At 38.8% G+C, this 20866-nt stretch overlaps 1 protein-coding gene across 1 annotated transcript in view; it reads right to left on the reverse strand.

Moving 5' to 3' along the window:
- Positions 1-19462, reverse strand: part of LOC133544179 (gamma-aminobutyric acid receptor subunit gamma-3-like) — a 295191-nt gene extending 275729 nt beyond the window's left edge. The window contains exons 1-2 of the mRNA XM_061889289.1: positions 19177-19462; positions 18650-18807 (exon numbers count right to left, since the gene is read on the reverse strand). Of these exons, the coding sequence (XP_061745273.1) occupies positions 18650-18807; positions 19177-19232 (214 nt within the window). The 5' untranslated portion in view covers positions 19233-19462. The remainder of the gene's footprint in view (positions 1-18649; positions 18808-19176) is intronic.
- Between the last annotated feature and the right edge of the window lie 1404 nt (positions 19463-20866).

Below are 20866 nucleotides of genomic sequence, written 5' to 3' on the forward strand. Positions count from 1 at the left end.
GCTTGTCATAGGGCTATTTATTATCTAAAAAATTTTAGGCCACGTCACGATACACGATATATATATATATCGATATTTTGCCTTAGACTTGAATGAACACTTAATGCATATAATCACAGCAGTATGATGATTCTACAGGGTTTCCCACACATTTATGTGTGGCGGCCCGCCACGAAAGAATTACGGCCGCCACAAATAAAAAAATAAAAAAATACAAACTATTTAAAAATAAAAATAAAAAAATTAAATTATATATATATTTTTTTCCCGGCTTTTGACTCGCGCAACCGCTCATAAAAGCAATGGGACTCTGTCTTTGAATGGAGCTTGTAGTTACATATTATATAAATATTATATAAATATGTACATAAAGTGTTGTAACTATATTCCAACTCCGCGTTCTTCTTGTTCATCGCCGCCGCTGCCTCCCCCAAACGTATTGTGCGTGTATTGACGATAAAAGCAGTCTCTATTCTACATCATGTAAACAACTACGCTGTACAGATGCTTCAAGTTGTAAACAATTGGGACTCAAGGCTATTAAAAGATACGCTACGAGTAACAAATGCAGTAGGCACTGATCCAATTAAAAAGTATCCATCCATTTTCTTCCGCTTATCAGAGGTCGGCTCGCGGGAGCAGCAGCCTAAGCAGAGAAGCCAGGACTTCCCTGACCCCAGCCACTTCATCCAGCTCTTCCCGGGGGATCCCGAGGCGTTCCCAGGCCAGCCGGGAGACATAGTTTTCCCAATGTGACCTGAGTCTTCCCCATGGCCTTCTGCCTGTGCCCTAAACACCTCCCTACGGAGGCGTTCTAGTAGCATCCTGACCAGATGCCCGAACCACCTGAATCTGGCTCTTCTCGATGTGGAGGAGCAGCAGCTTTACTTTGATCTACTCCCAGATAACAGAGCTTCTCACCCTATCCCCAAGGGAAAGCCCCGCCACCCGGCAGAGGAAACTCATTTCGGCCGCTTGTACCCGTGATCCTGTCCTTTCGGTCATAACCCAAAGCTCATGACCATAGGTGAGGATGGGAACGTAGATCGACCGGTAAATTGAGAGATTTGCCTTCCAGCTCAGCTCCTTCTTCACCACAACGGATCAATACAGCGTCCGCATTACTGAAGATGCGGCACCGATCCGCCTGTCGATCTCACGATCCACTCTTCCCTCACTCCTGAACAAGACTCCTAGGTACTTGAACTCCTCCACTTGGGGCAGGGTCTCCTCCCCAACCCGGAGATGGCACTCCACCCTTTTCCGGGAGAGATTCATGGACTCTGTCTTGGAGGTGCTGATTCTCATTCCAGTCGCTTCACACTCGGCTGCGAACCGATCCAGTGAGAGCTGAAGATCCCGGCCAGATGAAGCCATCAGGACCACATCATCTGCAAAAAGCAGAGACCTGATTCCACGGCCACCAAACCGGAACCCCTCAACGCCTTGACTGCGCCTAGAAATTCTGTCCATAAAAGTTATGAACAGAATCATTGACAAAGGGCAGCCTTGGTGGAGTCCAACCCTCACTAGAAACGGGTCCGACTTACTGACGGCGATACGGATCAAGCTGACACTGATCATACAGGGAGCGGACCGCCACAATTAAACAGTCCGATACCCCATACTCTCTGACCACTACAAACAGGACTTCTCGGAAGACACGGTCCAATGCCTTCTCCAAGTCCATAAAGCACATGGCGACTGGTTGGGCAGACTCCCATGCACCCTCAAGGACCCTGCCGAGAGTATAGAGCTGGTCTACTGTTGCACGACCAAGACGAAAACCACATTGTTCCTCCTGGATCTGAGGTTGGATTCTTCGGCGTGGCCTTCTCTCCAGTACACCTGAATAGACCTTACCGGGAAGGCTGAGGAGTGTGATCTCACGATAGTTGAAACACACCCTCCGGTTCCCCTTCTTAAAGAGAGGAACCACCACCCCAGTCTGCAACTCCAGAGGTACCGCCCCCGATGTCCACGCGATGTTGCAGAGTCTTGTCATCCAAGACAGCCCCAATTTAAAGTAGTTTTAGGAAAATCCTTTATTCTGCCAGAGAACGGGGATTGTCTTTTAGTATAAGGCTAAGCTAGCTACAACAACAACTCAAGCGAGTGTTGCTTATCGTATCATTCACGCTTTTCTAACCTAATGTTAGTACAGTTGCTGTTTCATTTTCTCCTTCATTGCCATATATCAGTGTTTTTCCAACCTTTTTTGACCCAAAGCACAAATTTTCATTGGAAAAAATCCAGAGGTACACCATTAACAGACAATGTTAAGAAATGAGACTCGGTAGCCTATGTTGACAATTTGAAGTCATCAATTAATCAATGTTTATTTATATAGCCCTAAATCACAAATGTCTCAAAGGACTGTACAAACCATTACGACTACGACATCCTCGGAAGAACCCACATAAGGGCAAGGAAAACTCACACCCAGTGAACAGGGAGAATTAGCTGTGGCAATTTGCTCTTATTTTACCGACTTCCTTTTCTCTCCTGTGATGTGTGTGTAAATGGGGCTACTTTTTGTCTGTATTGCATATTTGTTGCCGCACCGGTGGCGGTTGGAGAACTTTTAATATATTTACCGATTGTTTATTTTATCAAATACCTGACGAGGTTGTTCAATATTAATTCATACCACAATCAGAATGGCGTAGCTCGAATGGTGGAGCAGCGGCGCCAGCAACTTGAGGGTTCTAGGTTCGATGTCGGCTTCCGCCGTCCTAATCACGGCCCACCTAACTCCCAGTGGTACCTACACTGGTGTGTGAAGTGCAGCGCGCTATTGAAATAGAGATTATTAATCTCAATGGAATTTTGAATATAAAAAAGAATAAAATAATAACCATCCATGCATCACTAATTCTCTTATCTCTAATTAGGCCCACAAAGCAATTATTTACCTGCTGCCACCTACTGATATGGAAGAGTATTACATGGCCACTTCGGTTGATCATGAGACAGCACTGACAATCAACAACGGCACGTTATTTGGAGAATACAATTAGTGGTTTGGAAAAAATTTTCTTTTTTGCAACATTATTTCCCACGGCACATCAGTCAATGTCTTACAGCACTAGTGGTTAAGCAACACTGCCAGAGATAATAGGCACCAAGCCCACCATTAAAAAGTACTTTTTCAGAAAATCCATCCTTTTCTGAAAGTTTGTGGGTGAAGCAGGATTCTTCTTGGCACACACTTGAAGCGACTTCTTCACAGTTAAAGGCAGAGTGTGGCAAGATAAAAAAAAGTTAACCAGGCCCTTTTTCAGAATAGTGTCCTGTGTTAGCCGATATAACCGATAGCAGCATTTTTCTTCTTCCAGTCGAATCTTGGCCATTTTGTCCTCTAAACTACAGACGCGCGCGCAAGAACTACAACTGGCGGACGCGTTCAAGGCAGTCTGGGTATATTTTGGAATTTCCTTGCGGGAACCTCCCCTAGGGATTGCTAAAGTTCATATGTAATTTATACCATATATGGATAATCCGCTGACGATGTCCCCAATTGGTGACTGTATGATTTTAAAACGGACCATTTGGAAGAAATAGGAAGGAAAGTTTGTTTTATAAATATCTCCGCCATGCCTCCACGCTTTGATTTTCCATTTTTGGGACTAATGCAGAACAGCAGGTACCTATAGGTAAGAACAGTTGGTTTTATTGATCGGCCCCTTTAAAGATTCCAAAAGGGTCAATAATCAATAGCAAACGTATTTTCCTTTTTGGGGACTAATGTAGAACAGCAGGTACCAATAGGTAAGAACAGTTGGTTTTATTGATAGGGCCCCTTTGAAGAATCTAAAAGGGTCAATAATAAATAGGTACCGTATTTTCTACACTATAAGGCGCACCGTCAATGAATGGCCTATTTTACAAACCCTGTTTCCATATGAGTTGGGAAATTGTGTTAGATGTAAATATAAACGGAATACAATGGTTTGCAAATCCTTTTCAACCCATATTCAATTGAATGCACTACAAAGACAACATATTTGATGTTCAAACTCATAAACATTGTTGGTTTTTTTTGCAAATAATAATTAACTTAGAATTTTGTGGCTGCAACACATGCCAAAGTAGTTGAGAAAGGGCATGTTCACCACTGTGTTACATCACCTTTTCGTTTAACAACACTCAATAAACGTTTGGGAACTGAGGAAACTAATTGTTGAAGCTTTGAAAGTGGAATTCTTTCTCATTCTTGTTTTATGTAGAGCTTCAGTCGTTCAAAAGTCCGGAGTCTCCGATGTCGTATTTTACGCTTCATAATGCGCCACACATTTTCGATGGGAGACAGGTCTGGACTGCAGGCGGGCCAGGAAAGTATCTGCACTCTTTTACTACGAAGACACGCTGTTGTAACACGTGGCTTGGCATTGGCTTGCTGAAATAAACAGGGGCGTCCATGATAACGTTGCTTGGTTGGCAACATATGTTGCTCTAAAACCTGTATGGACCATTCAGCATTAATGGTGCCTTCACAGATGTCTAACATACCCACGCCTTGGGCACTAATACACCCCCATACCATCACAGATGGTGGCTTTTCAACTTTGCGCCTACAACAATCCGGATGGTTATTTTCCTCTTTGTTCCGGAGGACACCACATCCACAGTTACCAAATATAATTTGAAATGTGGACTTGTCAGACCACAGAACACTTTTCCACTTTGCATCAGTCCATCTTAGATGAGCTTGGGCCCAGCGAAGCCAGCGGCGTTTGTGGGTGTTGTTGATAAATGGGTTTTGCTTTGCATAGTAGAGTTTTACCTTAGACTTACAGATGTAGCGACCAACTGTAGTTACTCACAGTGGTTTTATGAAGTGTTCCTGAGCCCATGTGGTGATATCCTTTACACAATGTCGTCGGTTTTTGATGCAGTACCGCCTGAGAGATCAAAGGGCCGTAATATCGTTGCTTACGTGCAGTGATTTCTCCAGATTCTCTGAACTTTTTGATGATTTTACGGACCGTAGATGTTAAAATCCCTAAATTCCTTGCGATAGCTTGTTGAGAAATGTTGTTCTAAAACTGTTCGACAAGTTGCTTAAAAATTAGTGACCCTCACCGCATCCTTGTTTGTGAATTACTTAGCATTTCATGGAAGCTGTTTTTATACCCAATCATGGCACCCACCTGTTCCCAATTAGCCTGCACACCTGTGGGTTGTTCCATATAAGTGTTTGATGAGCATTCCTCAACTTTTTCAGTATTTATTGCCACCTTTCCCAACTTCTTTGTCCCGTGTTGCTGGCGTCAAATTCTAAAGTTAATGGTTATTTGCAAAAACATTTTTTGATCAGTTTGAACATCAAATATGTTGTCTTTGTAGCATATTCAACTGAATATGGGTTGAAAATGATTTGCAAATCATTGTATTCCGTTTATATTTACATCTAACACAATTTCCCAACTCATATGGAAACGGGGCTTGTACTTAACTTGCCTCAACAAAATTGACATGATCTTGGATTAAGGGGAGCCTGCTTGTCGTGATGGAGCGGTTGTTGCTGGAAACACGACGGACTCTTGGGAGAAGAAGGAGTGCCGCGTGCTTGGCGACTCTTTTCAGTCGCAGATGTGAAGATATCCACTTATTCGGAATTATGACAACAGGACATCTGCTGATTGGAGAAAGCGTTGCTCTGGTTTGTCGACAAATTGGAAGTTGTTGGCAGTCTTCAAAGTACACCAAAGCTACCACAAATGATTGGAGGATGCAGAAAGAACTTTGGACACTTGTGATTTAGGATCACAGACTGTTTGCCCCGCAGGATTTTGAGGACCAGCCAGAGACAATTTCGAGTAAAAAGCTAAATTCATTTTCACTCGCAAACAAAACATTCTAACTTGGATTTTTTCCCTGGCTTCGAGACTCTCCCGAAGGACAGTGCAGCGAAGACAAAACAAACTCCCTTCTTGTCTCTAACGGACACACACCTGTTGTTGTTGACTTTGAACTAGTGACTGCACAAGATCGAGGCCGCGGGACAGAGACACACTGCAGGCTTACATACAAACATGCATCCACAAAAGGATACGCCACACACATAAATCCCCCCCCCCCCCAGCCCCCCCCCCCCCCCCCCCCATCCAACGCCCTTGACCCAAATCCCATGGGTGTGATGGAAGGATGGTCAGCGCCTGAAAGCTGCGGCCTACCGCCATGACCCCGCACTCCTTTCCGTCTGTTGCTAGATATCTCAAGATGTATGTTGTAATATGTATATGTGCTTTGCTATGGAGGGTTTTTTTCCCCACTCCAGACTGGGCCCCCTTAGGAACAGAGTCTAAATTGTATTTTTTTACTCATCCTTCCCCAACGTTTTACCTTTTCCTACCATCTTTCACGGGGCGCCTTGTGGCGACCCATCAGCGTTCCTGTTCTGTAACTAGGGATGCACCAAAATGAAAATTTGTGGCCGAAGCCGAATAAAATTTAAACGCTTGGCCGAAGGCCGAATAATGAATGCAGTTTTTCACAATTTTTTAAATATTGCATAAATAGCCTAGAATAAATATTTAGACTTTTTTTTCAAATAAAGTATTTTTTTATTTAATATTGACATTTTTTTAATATTCCAGTAGCCTTTGCTTTTCAAAAAAAGCACAAAGTTTTTCATTTCTATTAGGCCTTCAAACAAAACATGCATTCCAAAAAAAAATAAAGTGCATTAAAGTGGATAAACCCACAACAAATGAATGATTGTCCTTTTATCTACTGCTTAGCCACAGTAGATATGCTAATAATGTAAACAGAAGGCTCAAGTAAATCTCAAGTGTGTGCTTGTAACCTCTTACACTTATACAGGTAGCCTACACAACAGGCTAATAATGTAAACAGATCTCAATAAGTGTGTGCTTGTAACCTCATACACTTATACAGGTACACAACATATCCCAACGTCACTGCACGTTGGTTGATTGAATCACCGCGTCAAAAAATTGCGTCACACGGCACTATTCGGCCTTGTTTTTAACTCATTCCACCGAAGGCCGAATGTGGCTTTTTTTGCCATATTCGGCCAAATATATTCGGTTACCGATTAATCGGTGCATCCCTATCTGTAACGCTGTACACTGTTTGTCAAATATTGAAGGGGTTTGTGCTGAAAACAAAGTGTTGTTGTACTTGTGCAATGACAATAAATTCCCATCTATCTATCTATTGGTCACACTTACAGTATTATACCATGTACCAAATAAAATTGCTTCGGGGTCAATGCCGTACATTAGGCGCACCGTCGATTTTTGAGAAAATGAGGATTTTAAGTGAGCCTTATAGTCCGAAAAGTACGGTATTTAACTACCTTTCTGTATTTATTCTTTTTTTTTAATACTGACAGAGGTGTGGGTCAAAGTGCAAACTATAGCCATCCCCGATCCTAAACTCGAGTTGTCCTCGCAACGTGTTCCACGCCACGAGCTGCATTGTTGACCCGCATTAATCACAAATGCCAACCATCAGCACGTAACGCGGCGCAGTGGCATCACGGAGCAACAGCACAGAGGTGGTGCTGTTTTAAGCATCTGTGTCACGTGCGCAACACATCGCCCACACACTTAACCCAGGAGACCGACTTCACACTTGTCACCTCTCACAATCATGCCTGTGCGCTACAGAAAAGACCCGCGAGGAAGCGTTTGGATGATTAGCGACCATCCAAAGAGAAACGTTCTTCTCTAAGGAGCTCGCAAATTGATTGCGCCAGAATTAATGTGGGGGCAATCAAAGAAAGTGTGGTCACCAGATGTACATTTCACAGATTAAAGGCCTACTGAAAATAGATTTTCTTATTTAAACGGGGATAGCAGGTCCATTCTATGTGTCATACTTGATCATTTTGCGATATTGCCATATTTTTGCTGAAAGGATTTAGTAGAGAACATCGACGATAAAAGTTCGCAACTTTTGGTCGCTAATAAAAAAGCCTTGCCTGTACCGGAAGTAGCAGACGATGTCCGCGTTGCGTCACGGGTTGTAGGGCTCCTCACATTGTTTATAATGTGAGCCACCAGCAGTAAGAGCAATTCAGACCGAGAAAGCGACAATTTCCTCATTAATTTGAGCGAGGATGAAAGATTCGTGGATGAGGAAAGTTAGAGTGAAGCACTAATAATCAGAGGTGGGTAGTAACGCGCTACATTTACTCCGTTACATTTACTTGAGTAACTTTTGGGATGAATTGTACTTCTACGAGTAGTTTTTATGCAACATACTTTTACTTGAGTATATTTATAGAGAAGAAACGCTACTTTTACTCCGTTCCATTTATCTACATTCAGCTCGCTACTCGCTACTTTTTTTTTAATCGATCTATTAATGTTTGTTTTGGTTAATGACAGAGCTTCAAAGTAGAATCTACGCATGCCTGCGTTTCACCAATCACATGCAGTCACTGGTGACGTTGGACCAATCAAACAGAGCCAGGCGGTCACATGACCCAACTTAAACCAGTTAAAAAACTTATTGGGGTGTTACCATTTAGTGGTCAATTGTACGGATTATTTACTGTACTGTGCAATCTACTAATAAAAGTTTCAATCAATCAAAAGTGTAAAGGAAAAAAAGACACTTTTTATTTCAACCGTACTTCCCGTCAAAAGCCTAAAGACTGATCGCACAGTTCCTGTCTTCACAATAAAAGCGCTGCTCCATCGCGCCTGCGCTAACAAAATAAGAGTCTCTGAAAGCCAGCGCAAACAATCTAACAAGCTACGAAGTTTGCCGCCAATGTATTTCTTGTAAAGTGTATAAAAACGAATATGGAAGCTGGACAGATAAGATGCCAAAAACCAACAACTTTCATGTGGTATTAGACAGAAAATAGGAACTTTTTTCTCCTCCATTTGAAAACGTGAACGTCTGATTCCAATCAATGCAAGTCATCAGAATCAGGTAATACACCAACTTATATTCTTGTCTTCATGAAAGATAGGAATCTATATGTTAAACATGCATGTATATTCATTTAAACACCTTCAACATTTGAACAAAAACAGAAAAATAAATAAATACAAATTATATACTGTATATATAAAAGTATGTATCTATGTGTATATATATATATATATATACATATGATATGTGTGTATAAATGATTTTTGTGTGTATGTATGATATGTGTGTGTATAAATGATATGTGTGTGTATAAATGATATGTGTGTGTATAAATGATATGTGTGTGTATGTATATGTGTGTGTATGTATATGTATATATGAGGTAGATCACCTCGACTTGGTCATTTATTAAGTAATTGATAAACGTTGAAAAACTTATTGGGGTGTTACCATTTAGTGGTCAATTGTACGGAATATGTACTGTACTGTGCAATCTACTAATAAAAGTTTTAATCAATCAATCAAATCAATGAATGCCTACTGAGCCTATGTTGCTGTTAAGTTATTGTGGCTCAATGTGCCATTTTTTAAATGTTATTTTAATGTACTATTATTTAATATATAATATTGTTTTTGTTGCTTAAGAGATAATCCTGGCTCTGAATTTGCTCATTGCTATTTTTATGTTTTTGTGCATTATTTTTTGCCGTAATCAGGTTACTCATCAGTTACTCAGTACTTAAGTAGTTTTTTCACAACATACTTTTTACTTTTACTCAAGTAAATATTTGGGTGACTACTCCTTTTACTTGAGTAATAAATCTCTAAAGTAACTGTACTCTTACTTGAGTACAATTTCTGACTACTCTACCCACCTCTGCTAATAATAATAAAAAAAGAAAAAAGAAAATGCGACGGCAGTGGGAGAGTTTCAGATGTAATTAGACACATTTACCTGGATAATTCTGGAAAATCCCTTATCTACTTATTGTGTTAATAGTATTTTAGCTTCATACCTGAAAGTCGGATGGCTGCGGTGAACGCCAGTGGGTCTGATCACAGCTGCCTTTTTTAACTACTGGATCAGGTTGCGTGATCCACTCAAGTCTCCGTTAAGAGCCGACCTAGTATCACAATTTTCCCATCCAAAAACTTGCTGGTTGAGGTAGAGAAACATGTTCGCTTGACCGCTCCATGTTAAAACTTCACAACAAACAAAGAAACACGGGCTGTGTTTCGGTGCTAAAGGCAGCTGCAATCCACCGCTTTCCACCAACAGCATTCTTATTTGACGTCGCCATTATTAAATTAACAAATTGCAAAAGATTTTGCAACACAGATGTCCAAAATACAGTGTAATTGCGCGATGAAAAGAGATGACTTTTAGCCGTAAGTGGTGCTGGGCTAATATGTCCCCTCCAACCAATACAGTCACAAACACGCAGAGGTGGGTAGAGTAGCCAGAAATTGTACTCAAGTAAGAGTACTGTTAATTTAGAGATTTATTACTCAAGTAAAAGTAAGGAGTAGTCATCCAAATATTTACTTGAGTAAAAGTAAAAAGTATGTTGTGAAAAAACTACTCAAGTACTGAGTAACTGATGAGTAACCTGTTTGTTTAATGATTACGGCAACAAATAACGCACAAAAACATAAAAATAGCAATAAGCAAATTCATAGCCAGGAATATCTCTTAAGCTACTAAAACAACAATATGTATTAAATAATAATAATACAGTAAAATAAAAAAATGAAGGCAAATTGAGCCACAATAACTTAACAGCACCATAGGCTCAGTAGGCATTCATCGATTGATTGATTGATTAAAACTTGTATTAGTAGATTGCACAGTACAGTACATATTCCGTACAATTGACCACTAAATGGTAACACCCCAATAAGTTTTTCAACGTTAATCAATTACTTAATAAATGACCAAGTCGAGGTGATCTACCTCATATACACACACACACACATATCATATATATACACACACACATATATACACACACACATATATTATATACATTTATAGTTATTTATTTTGCCGTTTTTGTTGACACGTTAAAGGTGATTTAATGAATATACATGCATGTTTAACATATAGATTCCTATCTTTCATGAAGACAAGAATATAAGTTGGTGTATTACCTGATTCTGATGACTTGCATTGATTGGAATCAGACAGTATAGTGCTGATAATGTCCACATTTTCAAATGGAGGAGAAAAAACGTTCCTCTTTTCTGTCTAATACCACATGAAAGTCGTTGGTTTTTGGCATCTTATTTGTCCAGCTTCCATATTCGTTTTTATACACTTTACAAGAAATACATTGGCGGAAAACTCCGTAGCTTGCTCGCTTGTTTGCGCTGGCTTTCGGAGACTCTTATTTTGTTAGCGCAGGCGCGATGGAGCGGCGCTTTTATTGTGAAGGCAGAAACTGTGCGATCAGTCTTTAGGCTTTTGACGGGAAGTACGGTTGAAATAAAAAGTGTCTTTTTTCCTTTACACTTTTGATTGATTGATTGAAACTTGTATTAGTAGATTGCACAGTACAGTACATATTCCGCACAATTGACCACTAAATGGTAACACCCCGATAAGGTTTTAAACTTTTTTAGGTCGGATTCGACGTGTGACGGTCACGTGACCACCTGGTTTTGTTTGATTGGTCCAACGTCACCAGTGACTGCATTTGATTGGTGAAACGCAGGCATGCGCAGAACCTACTTTGAATGCGTGTCTGACAAAACCAAAACAAACAAAGCGATAAAAAAGAAAGTAGCGAGTAACGAGCTGATTGTAAATCAATGGAGCGGAGTAAAAGTAGTGTTTCTTCTCTATAAATATACTCAAGTAAAAGTATGTTGCATAAAAACTACTCTTAAAAGTGCAATTTATTCCAAAAGTTACTCAAGTAGATGTAACGGAGTAAATGTAGCGCGTTACTACCCACCTCTGTCAGTCCGCGACGTTTTCAACAGGAAACTCTGCGGGAAATTTAAAAAATTGCAATTTAGTAAACTAAACCGGCCGTATTGGCATGTGTTGTAATGTTAATATTTCATCATTGATATATAAACTATCAGACTGCGTGGTCGGTAGTAGTGGGTTTCAGTAAGCCTTTAAAGTCAGGGGCTGCACAAAAAAAAAGTAGTACCACAACCACTGCAGGTTTCCCGGCGCGATTCTCAAATCTTATAAGACAAGCAAATGGCAAAAGTGAATGTGTCCATCAGCATGGAGCAGTCAAACACAGCCACCAGTGCAACACAGGAAATGAAAGTGACAGTAATACGATGCGCTCGATCACAATAAACACAAGTGGATGTGAATTCTTTATGGCTTTCTAATTACCTCGTGTTTAAAATGTCACATTTTGTGTTGATCCAATTCAGTTCTCATTGCTGCACAGATGCTCTGTTGACTAACGGCTGCATTGGTTCCAAACACTGGCATACTGCCACATGCCAGTCTCCATTTTTGACTATAGCTCCAAAATTAGGATTCTATTTGAAACAAGTCAAATAAAAGGTGTGTTCAAATCCCACATTATTAACAATCCAATGAGCAAAAACGAAAAACAAGTATCAGTAGGTATGGGGACTAATTCCTGATTCCGGTACTCAACGTAGGGCTGGGCGAAATATCGATATACTCGATATATCGTGGGTTTGTCTCTGTGCGATATAGAAAAAGACTATATCGTGATATTCGAGTATACGTTCTCACGCAGTTGCTTTTAGCTGCTCTTCTCACTCTTTCTTGTCTCTCCTTCTCACAGACGTAAAACAAGCTCACCTTCTTCCAAACCCCGTTTCTATATAAGTTGGGAAGTTGTGTTAGATGTAAATATAAACAGAATACAATGATTTGCAAATCCTTTTCAACCCATATTCAGTTGAATATGCTACAAAGACAACATATTTGATGTTCAAACTGATAAACATTTTTTTTGTGTGCAAATAATCATTAACTTCAGAATTTGACGCCAGCAACACGTGACAAAGAAGTTGGGAAAGGTGGCAATAAATACTGATAAAGTTGAGGAATGCTCATCAAACACTTATATGGAACATCCCACAGGTGTGCAGGCTAATTGGGAACAGGTGAGTGCCATGATTGGGTATAAAAGCAGCTTCAATGAAATGCTAAGTAATTCACAAACAAGGATGGGGTGAGGGTCACCACTTTGTAAGCAAATTGTCGAACAGTTTTAGGACTACATTTCTCAACGAGCTATTGCAAGGAATTTAGGGATTTTACCATCTACGGTCCGTAAAATCATCAAAAGGTTCAGAGAATCTGGAGAAATCACTGCACGTAAGCGACGATATTACGGCCCTTTGATCTCTCAGGCGGTACTGCATCAAAAAACAACATCAGTGTGTAAAGGATATCACCACATGGGCTCAGGAACACTTCATAAAACCACTGCCAGTAACTACAGTTGGTTGCTACATCTGTAAGTGCAAGTAAAAACTCTACTATGCAAAGCCAAACCCATTTATCAACAATATCCTGAAACGACGCTAGCTTGGCTGGGCCTGAGCTCATCTAACATGGACTGATGCAAAGTGGAAAGGTGTTCTGTGGTCTGACGAGTCCACATTCAAATTATATTTGGAAATAGAGGACGTGGTGTCCTCCAGAAAAAATGAGGAAAATAACCATTTGGATTGTTATAGGCGCAAAGTTCAAAAGCCAGCATCTGTGATGGTATGGGGGTGCATTAGTGCCCAAGGCATGGGTAACTTACACATCTGTGAAGGACCAATTAATGCTGAAAGGTACATACAGGTTTTGGAGCAACATATGTTGTCATCCAAGCAACGTTATCATGGACTCCCCTGCTTATTTCAGCAAGACAATTGTTACAACAGCGTGGCGTCGTAAAAAAAGAGTGCGGGTAGTATCTTGGCCCGCCTGCAGTCCAGACCTGTCTCCCATCAAAAATGTGTGGCGCATTATGAAGCGTAAAATATGACAACAAGACCCCGGACTGTTGAACGGCTGAAGCTACACATAAAACAAGAATGGGAAATAATTCCACTTTCAAAGCTTCAACAATTAGTTTCCTCAGTTCCCAAACGTTTATTAAGTGTTGTTAAAAGAAAAGGTGATGTAACACAGTGGTGAACATGCCCTTTCCCAACTACTTTGGCACGTGTTGCAACTATGAAATTCTAAGTTATTTATTACTTGCAAAAATAAAGTTTATGAGTTTGAACATCAAATATCTTGTCTATGTAGTGCATTCAATTGAATATGGGCTGAAAAGGATTTGCAAATCATTGTATTCCGTTTATATTTACACTTAAAGCAATTTCCCAACTCATACGGAAACGGGGTTTGTACATACGTCACATACGTATACGCCCTCGCGGAGAAGAGAGGTAGCGGCATGGGTAACGTTAGCTGTGGTGCGAGTGGTAATACGAGAGAAAGAAGGTGCTAATCTGGTGACAAATGAAGGAAGAATTAATTCCGAGGAAAAACAGCAGGGGGTCCATCATCTGGTGGTGGTTTGGCTTTAAGCGGGAAGATGTCGAACAGACAACCTTAATTTGTCAAGTGTGGGGCAAAATCGTTTCTACAAAAAGTAGCATTACTACTAATGTGTAGCATCATTTGAAAAGTCACCCACTAAAGAATGAAGAGTGCTTTGAAACTGCACGAGTCAACATTTCCGTTCGGTGCCACACTAACAAACCATTTCCACATCAACACCGTATGAAACAAATAGTCAACAACAGAAGGAGATAATGTCCCCAGTAACCTACCACATAGCGAAGGACAAACACTATTTGATTTCATATTATGCAGCTCATTTATAAAGCGCAGTGTAGGGAAAAAAGTAGCAGTTTATAAATACGGTAATTGCTTTTGATAAACTTTTTTTTATTTAAAAATGAGCAGATGATTACTGCTGTCCAGTTGTTATAGCTTGTTTTATTATCAGCTTATCATTTTCAAGCATGATATTAAGTTGCAGTTATTGTTTTAAAATAAAAAATAATTATGGAAAAAAATGCAATTTTTGGCTGAAAAAAATTGTGGAATATTTAATGTGAAGAAATTGGAGCCTTGAATAGGTCAATAATTCATAATGTCGCCGATTGTCCGTCATTACGTTTGAGCAATGACAGTTAAAATAAAAAAATAAAAATAAAATGAAAAAATAAAAATCACACCAAAACTGCTTTAATAACAAAAATATTTATGTAAGAATGTGCAATTGTTTGTTCAAACAATGGGGAATATTTGATGTGAAGCACTTGGAGCCTTAAATAGGTCAATAATTCATAACGTTGACGATTGTACGTCATTACTTTTGAGCAATGACAGTTAAAACAATTTTTTTTAAATTTCTCTAAAATTGCTTAAAAAACAAAAATAATTGTGGAAAAATATGCTATTTTTTGCTCAAAAAATTTGGAATATTTGATGAGAAGCAATTGGAGCCTTAAATAGGTCAATAATTCATAACGTCCCGATTGTCCGTCATTACTTTTGAGCAATGACGGTTAAAAAAAATAAATACAATAAATTAAAAACAAAACACTAAAATTGCTTTAAAACCAAAAATATTTATGAAAAAAAATGCAATTTTTTGCAAAAAAAAATTTGGAATATTTGATGTGAAGGAATACAAGCTTAAAATAGGTCAATAATTCATAATGTCTACGATTGTACGTCATTACTTTTGAGCAATGACAGTTAAAAATAAAAATACCACCACTAATTGCTTTAAAAACAATAATATTTGTGGAAAATATGCAATTCATGCTCCAAAAATTCGGAATATTTGATGTGAAGTAATTGGAGCCTTAAATAGCTCAAAAATTCATAACGTCGCCGATTGTCCGTCAATACTTTTGAGCTGACAGTTAAAAATGTTATTTTAAAAATACCACTAAAATTGCTTAAAAAAGAAAAATATTCATGGAAAAATATGCAATTTTTTGCTAAAAAAAAATTTAATATTTGAAGTGAAGTAATTGGAGCCTTCAATAGGTCAATAATTCATAACGTCGCAGATTGTCCATCATTACTTTTGAGCAATGACAGTTAAAAAATTTCATTTAAAAAATACCACTAAAATTGCTTAATAAAGAAAAATATTAATTAAAAAAAACTAATTAAAAAAATTGAATATTTGATGTGAAGCAATTGGAGCCTTAAATAAGTCAACTATACATAACACAACTGATTTTAAGTCATTACTTTTGAGCAATGACTTAAAAAAAAATCCACTAAAACGGTTCAAAAAAAAAATATGGCTATCCTTTCCTCAAAAAATGTGGAATATCTGATGTGAAGTAACTAGAGCCTTATAAAGGTCAATAATTTGTAACGTCGCCGATTGTACGTCATTACTTTTGAGCAATGACAGTTAAAATACAATTTTTAAATTCCACTAAAATTGTTTTAAAATCAAAAATAATTATGGAAAAAATGCAATTTTTTGCTGAAAAAATTGTGGAATATTTAATGTGAAGCAATTGGAGCTTTGAATAGGTCAATAATTCATAATGTTGCCGATTGTCCGTCATTACGTTTGAGCAATGACAGTTCAAATAAATAAAAAATAAAAAAATAAATCACACTAAAACTGCTTTAATAACAAAAATATTCATGTAAAAAAAATTGTTTGTTCAAACAATGGGGAATATTTGATGTGAAGCATTTGGAGCCTTAAATAGGTCAATAATTCATAACGTCGACGATTGTACATCCTTACTTTTGAGCAATGACAGTTAAAACAATTTTTTTTAAATCCCACTAAAATTGCTTTAAAAACTAAAATTGTGGAAAAATATGCTATTTTTTGCTCAAAAAATGTTGAATATTTGATGAGAAGCAATTGGAGCCTTAAATAGGTCAATAATTCATAACATCTATGATTGTCCGTCATTACTTTTGAGCAATGACAGTAAAAAAAAAAAAAAAAAAAAGAATAAATTAAAAAAGAAAACACACTAAAATTGCTTTAACACCAAAAATAGTTATGGAAAAAAATACAATTTTTAGCAAAAAAAATCTGGAATATTTGATGTGAAGGAATAGGAGCTTTAAATAGGTCAATAATTCATCACGTCTATGATTGTCCGTCATTACTTTGGAGCAATGACGGTTAAAAAAAATAAAATAAATAAATTAAAAAAGAAAACACACTAAAATTGCTTTAAAACCAAAAATATTTATGGAAAAAAATGCAATTTTTTGCAAAAAAAATCTGGAATATTTGATGTGAAGGAATAGGAGCTTTAAATAGGTCAATAATTCATAACGTCTACGATTGTACGTCATTACTTTTGAGCAATGACAGTTAAAAATAAAAATACCACAACTAATTGCTTTAAAAACAATAATATTTATGGAAAATATGCAATTCATGCTCCAAAAATTCGGAATATTTGATGTGAAGTAATTGGAGTCTTAAATAGCTAAAAAATTCATAACGTCGCCGATTGTCCGTCAATACTTTTGAGCAATTACAGTTAAAAAAATAATAATAATTAAAAAATAAATTTAAAAATCCCACTAAAATGGCTTTAAAAACAAAAACATTTATGGAAAAATTTGCAGTTTTTTGCTTTAAAAAATTGTGGAATATTTGATGTGAAGTAATTGTAGCCTTAAATAGGTCAATAATTCATAACGTCGCCGATTGTCCGTCAATACTTTTGAGCTATGACAGTTAAAAATGTTCTTTTAAAAATACCACTAAAATTGCTTAAAAAAGAAAAATATTCATGTAAGAATATGAATTTTTTTGCTAAAAATGTTTTTGAATATTTGATGTGTAGTAATTGGAGCCTTAAATAGGTCAATAACTCATAACGTCGCCGATTGTCCGTCATTACTTTTGAGCAATGACAGTTAAAAAAAAATTGTTTTTAAAAACCACTAAAATTGTTTAAAAAAGAAAAATATTAATGTAAAAAATGTATAAAAAAATTTAGAATATTTGATGTGAAGCAATTGGAGCCTTAAATAGGTCAACTACCTGTATTCATAACACAACTGATTTTAAGTCATTACTTTTGTACAATGACAGTTAAAAAAAAAATCCACTAAAATGGTTTAAAAAAAAAACAAATCTGGCTATCCTTTCCTCAAAAAATGTGGAATATCTGATGTGAAGTAACTAGAGCCTTATAAAGGTCAATAATTTTGTAACGTCGCCGATTGTACATCATTACTTTTGAGCAATGACAGTTAAAAAATTTCATTTTAAAAATACCATTAAAATTGCTTAAGAAAAATATTAATGTAAAAAATGTATCAAAAAAATTGGAATATTTGATGTGAAGCAATTGGAGCCTTAAATAGGTCAACTACCTGTATTCATAACACAACTGATTTTAAGTCATTACTTTTGTACAATGACAGTTAAAAAAAAAATCCACTAAAATGGTTTAAAAAAATATATGGCTATCCTTTCTTCGAAAAATGTGGAATATATGATGTGAAGTAACTAGATTCTTATAAAGGTCAATTTTGTAACGTCGCCGATTGTACATCATTACTTTTGAGCAATGACAGTTAAAATACAATTTTAAAATCCCGCTAAAATTGTTTTAAAAACAAAAATAATTTCTGTTCACTACATTCCACCTGCATACCCTTTTTAATCCATTCATGCTTTTAGTCTTTTCCAGATGTGCTGCGAACCGTTAAGACGGGCCACAAAAGTTCCCCGGGGGCCGCACTTTGGACTCCACGGTTTTAATAAATAGTGACAAAAAAACCAGACGGACCGTAGGAACTTTTGCCACTTACCCCCAATATCCGGTCGGAGGGTCCGGTCGTAACCTTTGAGCAGCCCGTTGAGAATCCGCGTGGCGTCCTCCTGGTGTGACCTCGGGGCCAACATCTGGCTGACGTCGGCGTCGTCGTGGAGCTCCTCGTCATCGTCCCCGCGTGGCAGCTGCTTCGGACTACACAACACAACACAAACACAACACAAACACAACATGGTCACACAACCGCCATGTAGCCTTGGAAGTCAATTCCAATGAGCACAAACTTTTCCATCCATTTTTCTACCGCTTATTCCCTTTGGGGTGGCAGGGGGCGCTGGTGCCTATCTCAGCTACAACCGGGCGGAAGGTGGCGTACACCCTGGACAAGTCGCTACCTCATCACAGTGCCAACATAGATAGACAGACAACATTCACACTCACATTCACACACTCGGGACCATTTAGTGTTGCCAATAAAAACACGAACTTTTAACAAAAAAAATGACAATAATTAAAAATAAATTTAAAAAAAAGGTGCGCAGGCGTGAATAAGAAGCGACTCACCGAGCACGGTGGACGAGAAGAAGTAAGAAGAAGATGTCTCCCCACTTGATTGTCATTTTCGCCACGCCACGACGCGTCCAGTTTTTTGTTTTTATTTCCTCCCTTCTTTAGGCTTTTCCGAGTGGATGAAAACCCCGACGATGCTCCACTGCTGCTGGGGGGAAAAAAGTCACTCGGCTGCGTGTGTGTTCGTGTGTGTGTTTATGTGTGTGTGTGTGGCTAACAACTTCCTCATCCGCCCACGCGCTTTCCCGCACGCGCCATTAGCGCCCCGACCACAGCTGGGTCCGGGAGGCACCTCTCGCGGGCGCGCGCGGCACGTGCCCGAGGGGGCGTGGCCTCCCCAGACAATCGATCGATAATGATCGATCAGGTTAGCGTGTGTGTGTGTGTGTGTGTCCCTGTCTCGCGTGACTCACTCGCCACAGAAGCGGTGCGTGTCGCGCACTTGCCGTTGGGTTGTTTTATTCCCGCCATTTGCGTGAGATTTTAGCAAGCGGGCTTTTATTTTGAAAAGGCTCATTATTTTTTTTTGTTTTTTTAATGATTATTTATAAATTTCAACAATAACAAAATGATGAGAAACAATAATCAAAATAGTTCAACAACAGTATAAAACATTACAAAATATTATAAAAACGGCACAAAAAAGCGTCAGGGGGTTGTAAATTCAAAGTAACAAAAATAGAATACAATATATACATATATATATATATATATATATATATATATATATATATATATATATATATATATATATATATATATATCCATCCATCCATCCATCATCTTCCGCTTATCAGAGGTTGGGTCGCGGGGGCAGCAGCCTAAGCAGGGAAGTCCAGACTTTCCTCTCCCCAGCCACTTCGTCCAGCTCTTCCCGGGGGATCCCGAGGGAGACATAGTCTTCCCAACGTGTCCTGGGTCTTCCCCGTGGCCTCCTACCGGTCCGACATGCCCGAAAACACGTCCCTAGGGAGGCATTCGGGTGGCATCCTGACCAGATGCCCGAACCACCTCATCTGGCTCCTCTCGATGTGGAGGAGCAGCGGCTTTACTTTGAGCTCCTCCCGGATGACAGAGCTTCTCACCCTATCTCTAAGGGAGAGCCCCGCCACACGGCGGAGGAAACTCATTTCGGCCGCTTGTACCCGTGATCTTGTCCTTTCGGTCATGACCCAAAGCTCATGACCATAGGTGAGGATGGGAACGTAATGGACCGGTAAATTGAGAGCTTTGCCTTCCGGCTCAGCTCCTTCTTCACCACAACAGATCGCTACAACGTCCGCATTACTGAAGACGCCGCACCGATCCGCCGGTCGATCCCATGATCCACTCTTCCCTCACTCGTGAACAAGACTCCTAGGTACTTGAACTCCTCCACTTGGGGCAGGGTCTCCTCCCCAACCCGGAATTGGCACTCCACCCTTTTCTGGGCGAGAACCATGGACTTGGAGGTGCTGATTCTCATTCCGGTTGCTTCACACTCGGCTGCAAACAGATCCAGTGATTATTATATATATATAATATATAATGTTTAGAATATATATATATATATTCTAAACAAAGTGCAAAGCCATAGACTCATTCAGATTCAGTAAATAACTTAAAGGCCTACTGAAATGAGATTTTCTTATTTAAAAGGGGATTGCAGCTCCATTCTATGTGTCATACTTGATCATTTCGAGAT

Source organism: Nerophis ophidion, linkage group LG27 (genome assembly GCF_033978795.1).
Source record: "Nerophis ophidion isolate RoL-2023_Sa linkage group LG27, RoL_Noph_v1.0, whole genome shotgun sequence".
Taxonomy (NCBI): Eukaryota; Metazoa; Chordata; class Actinopteri; order Syngnathiformes; family Syngnathidae; genus Nerophis; species Nerophis ophidion.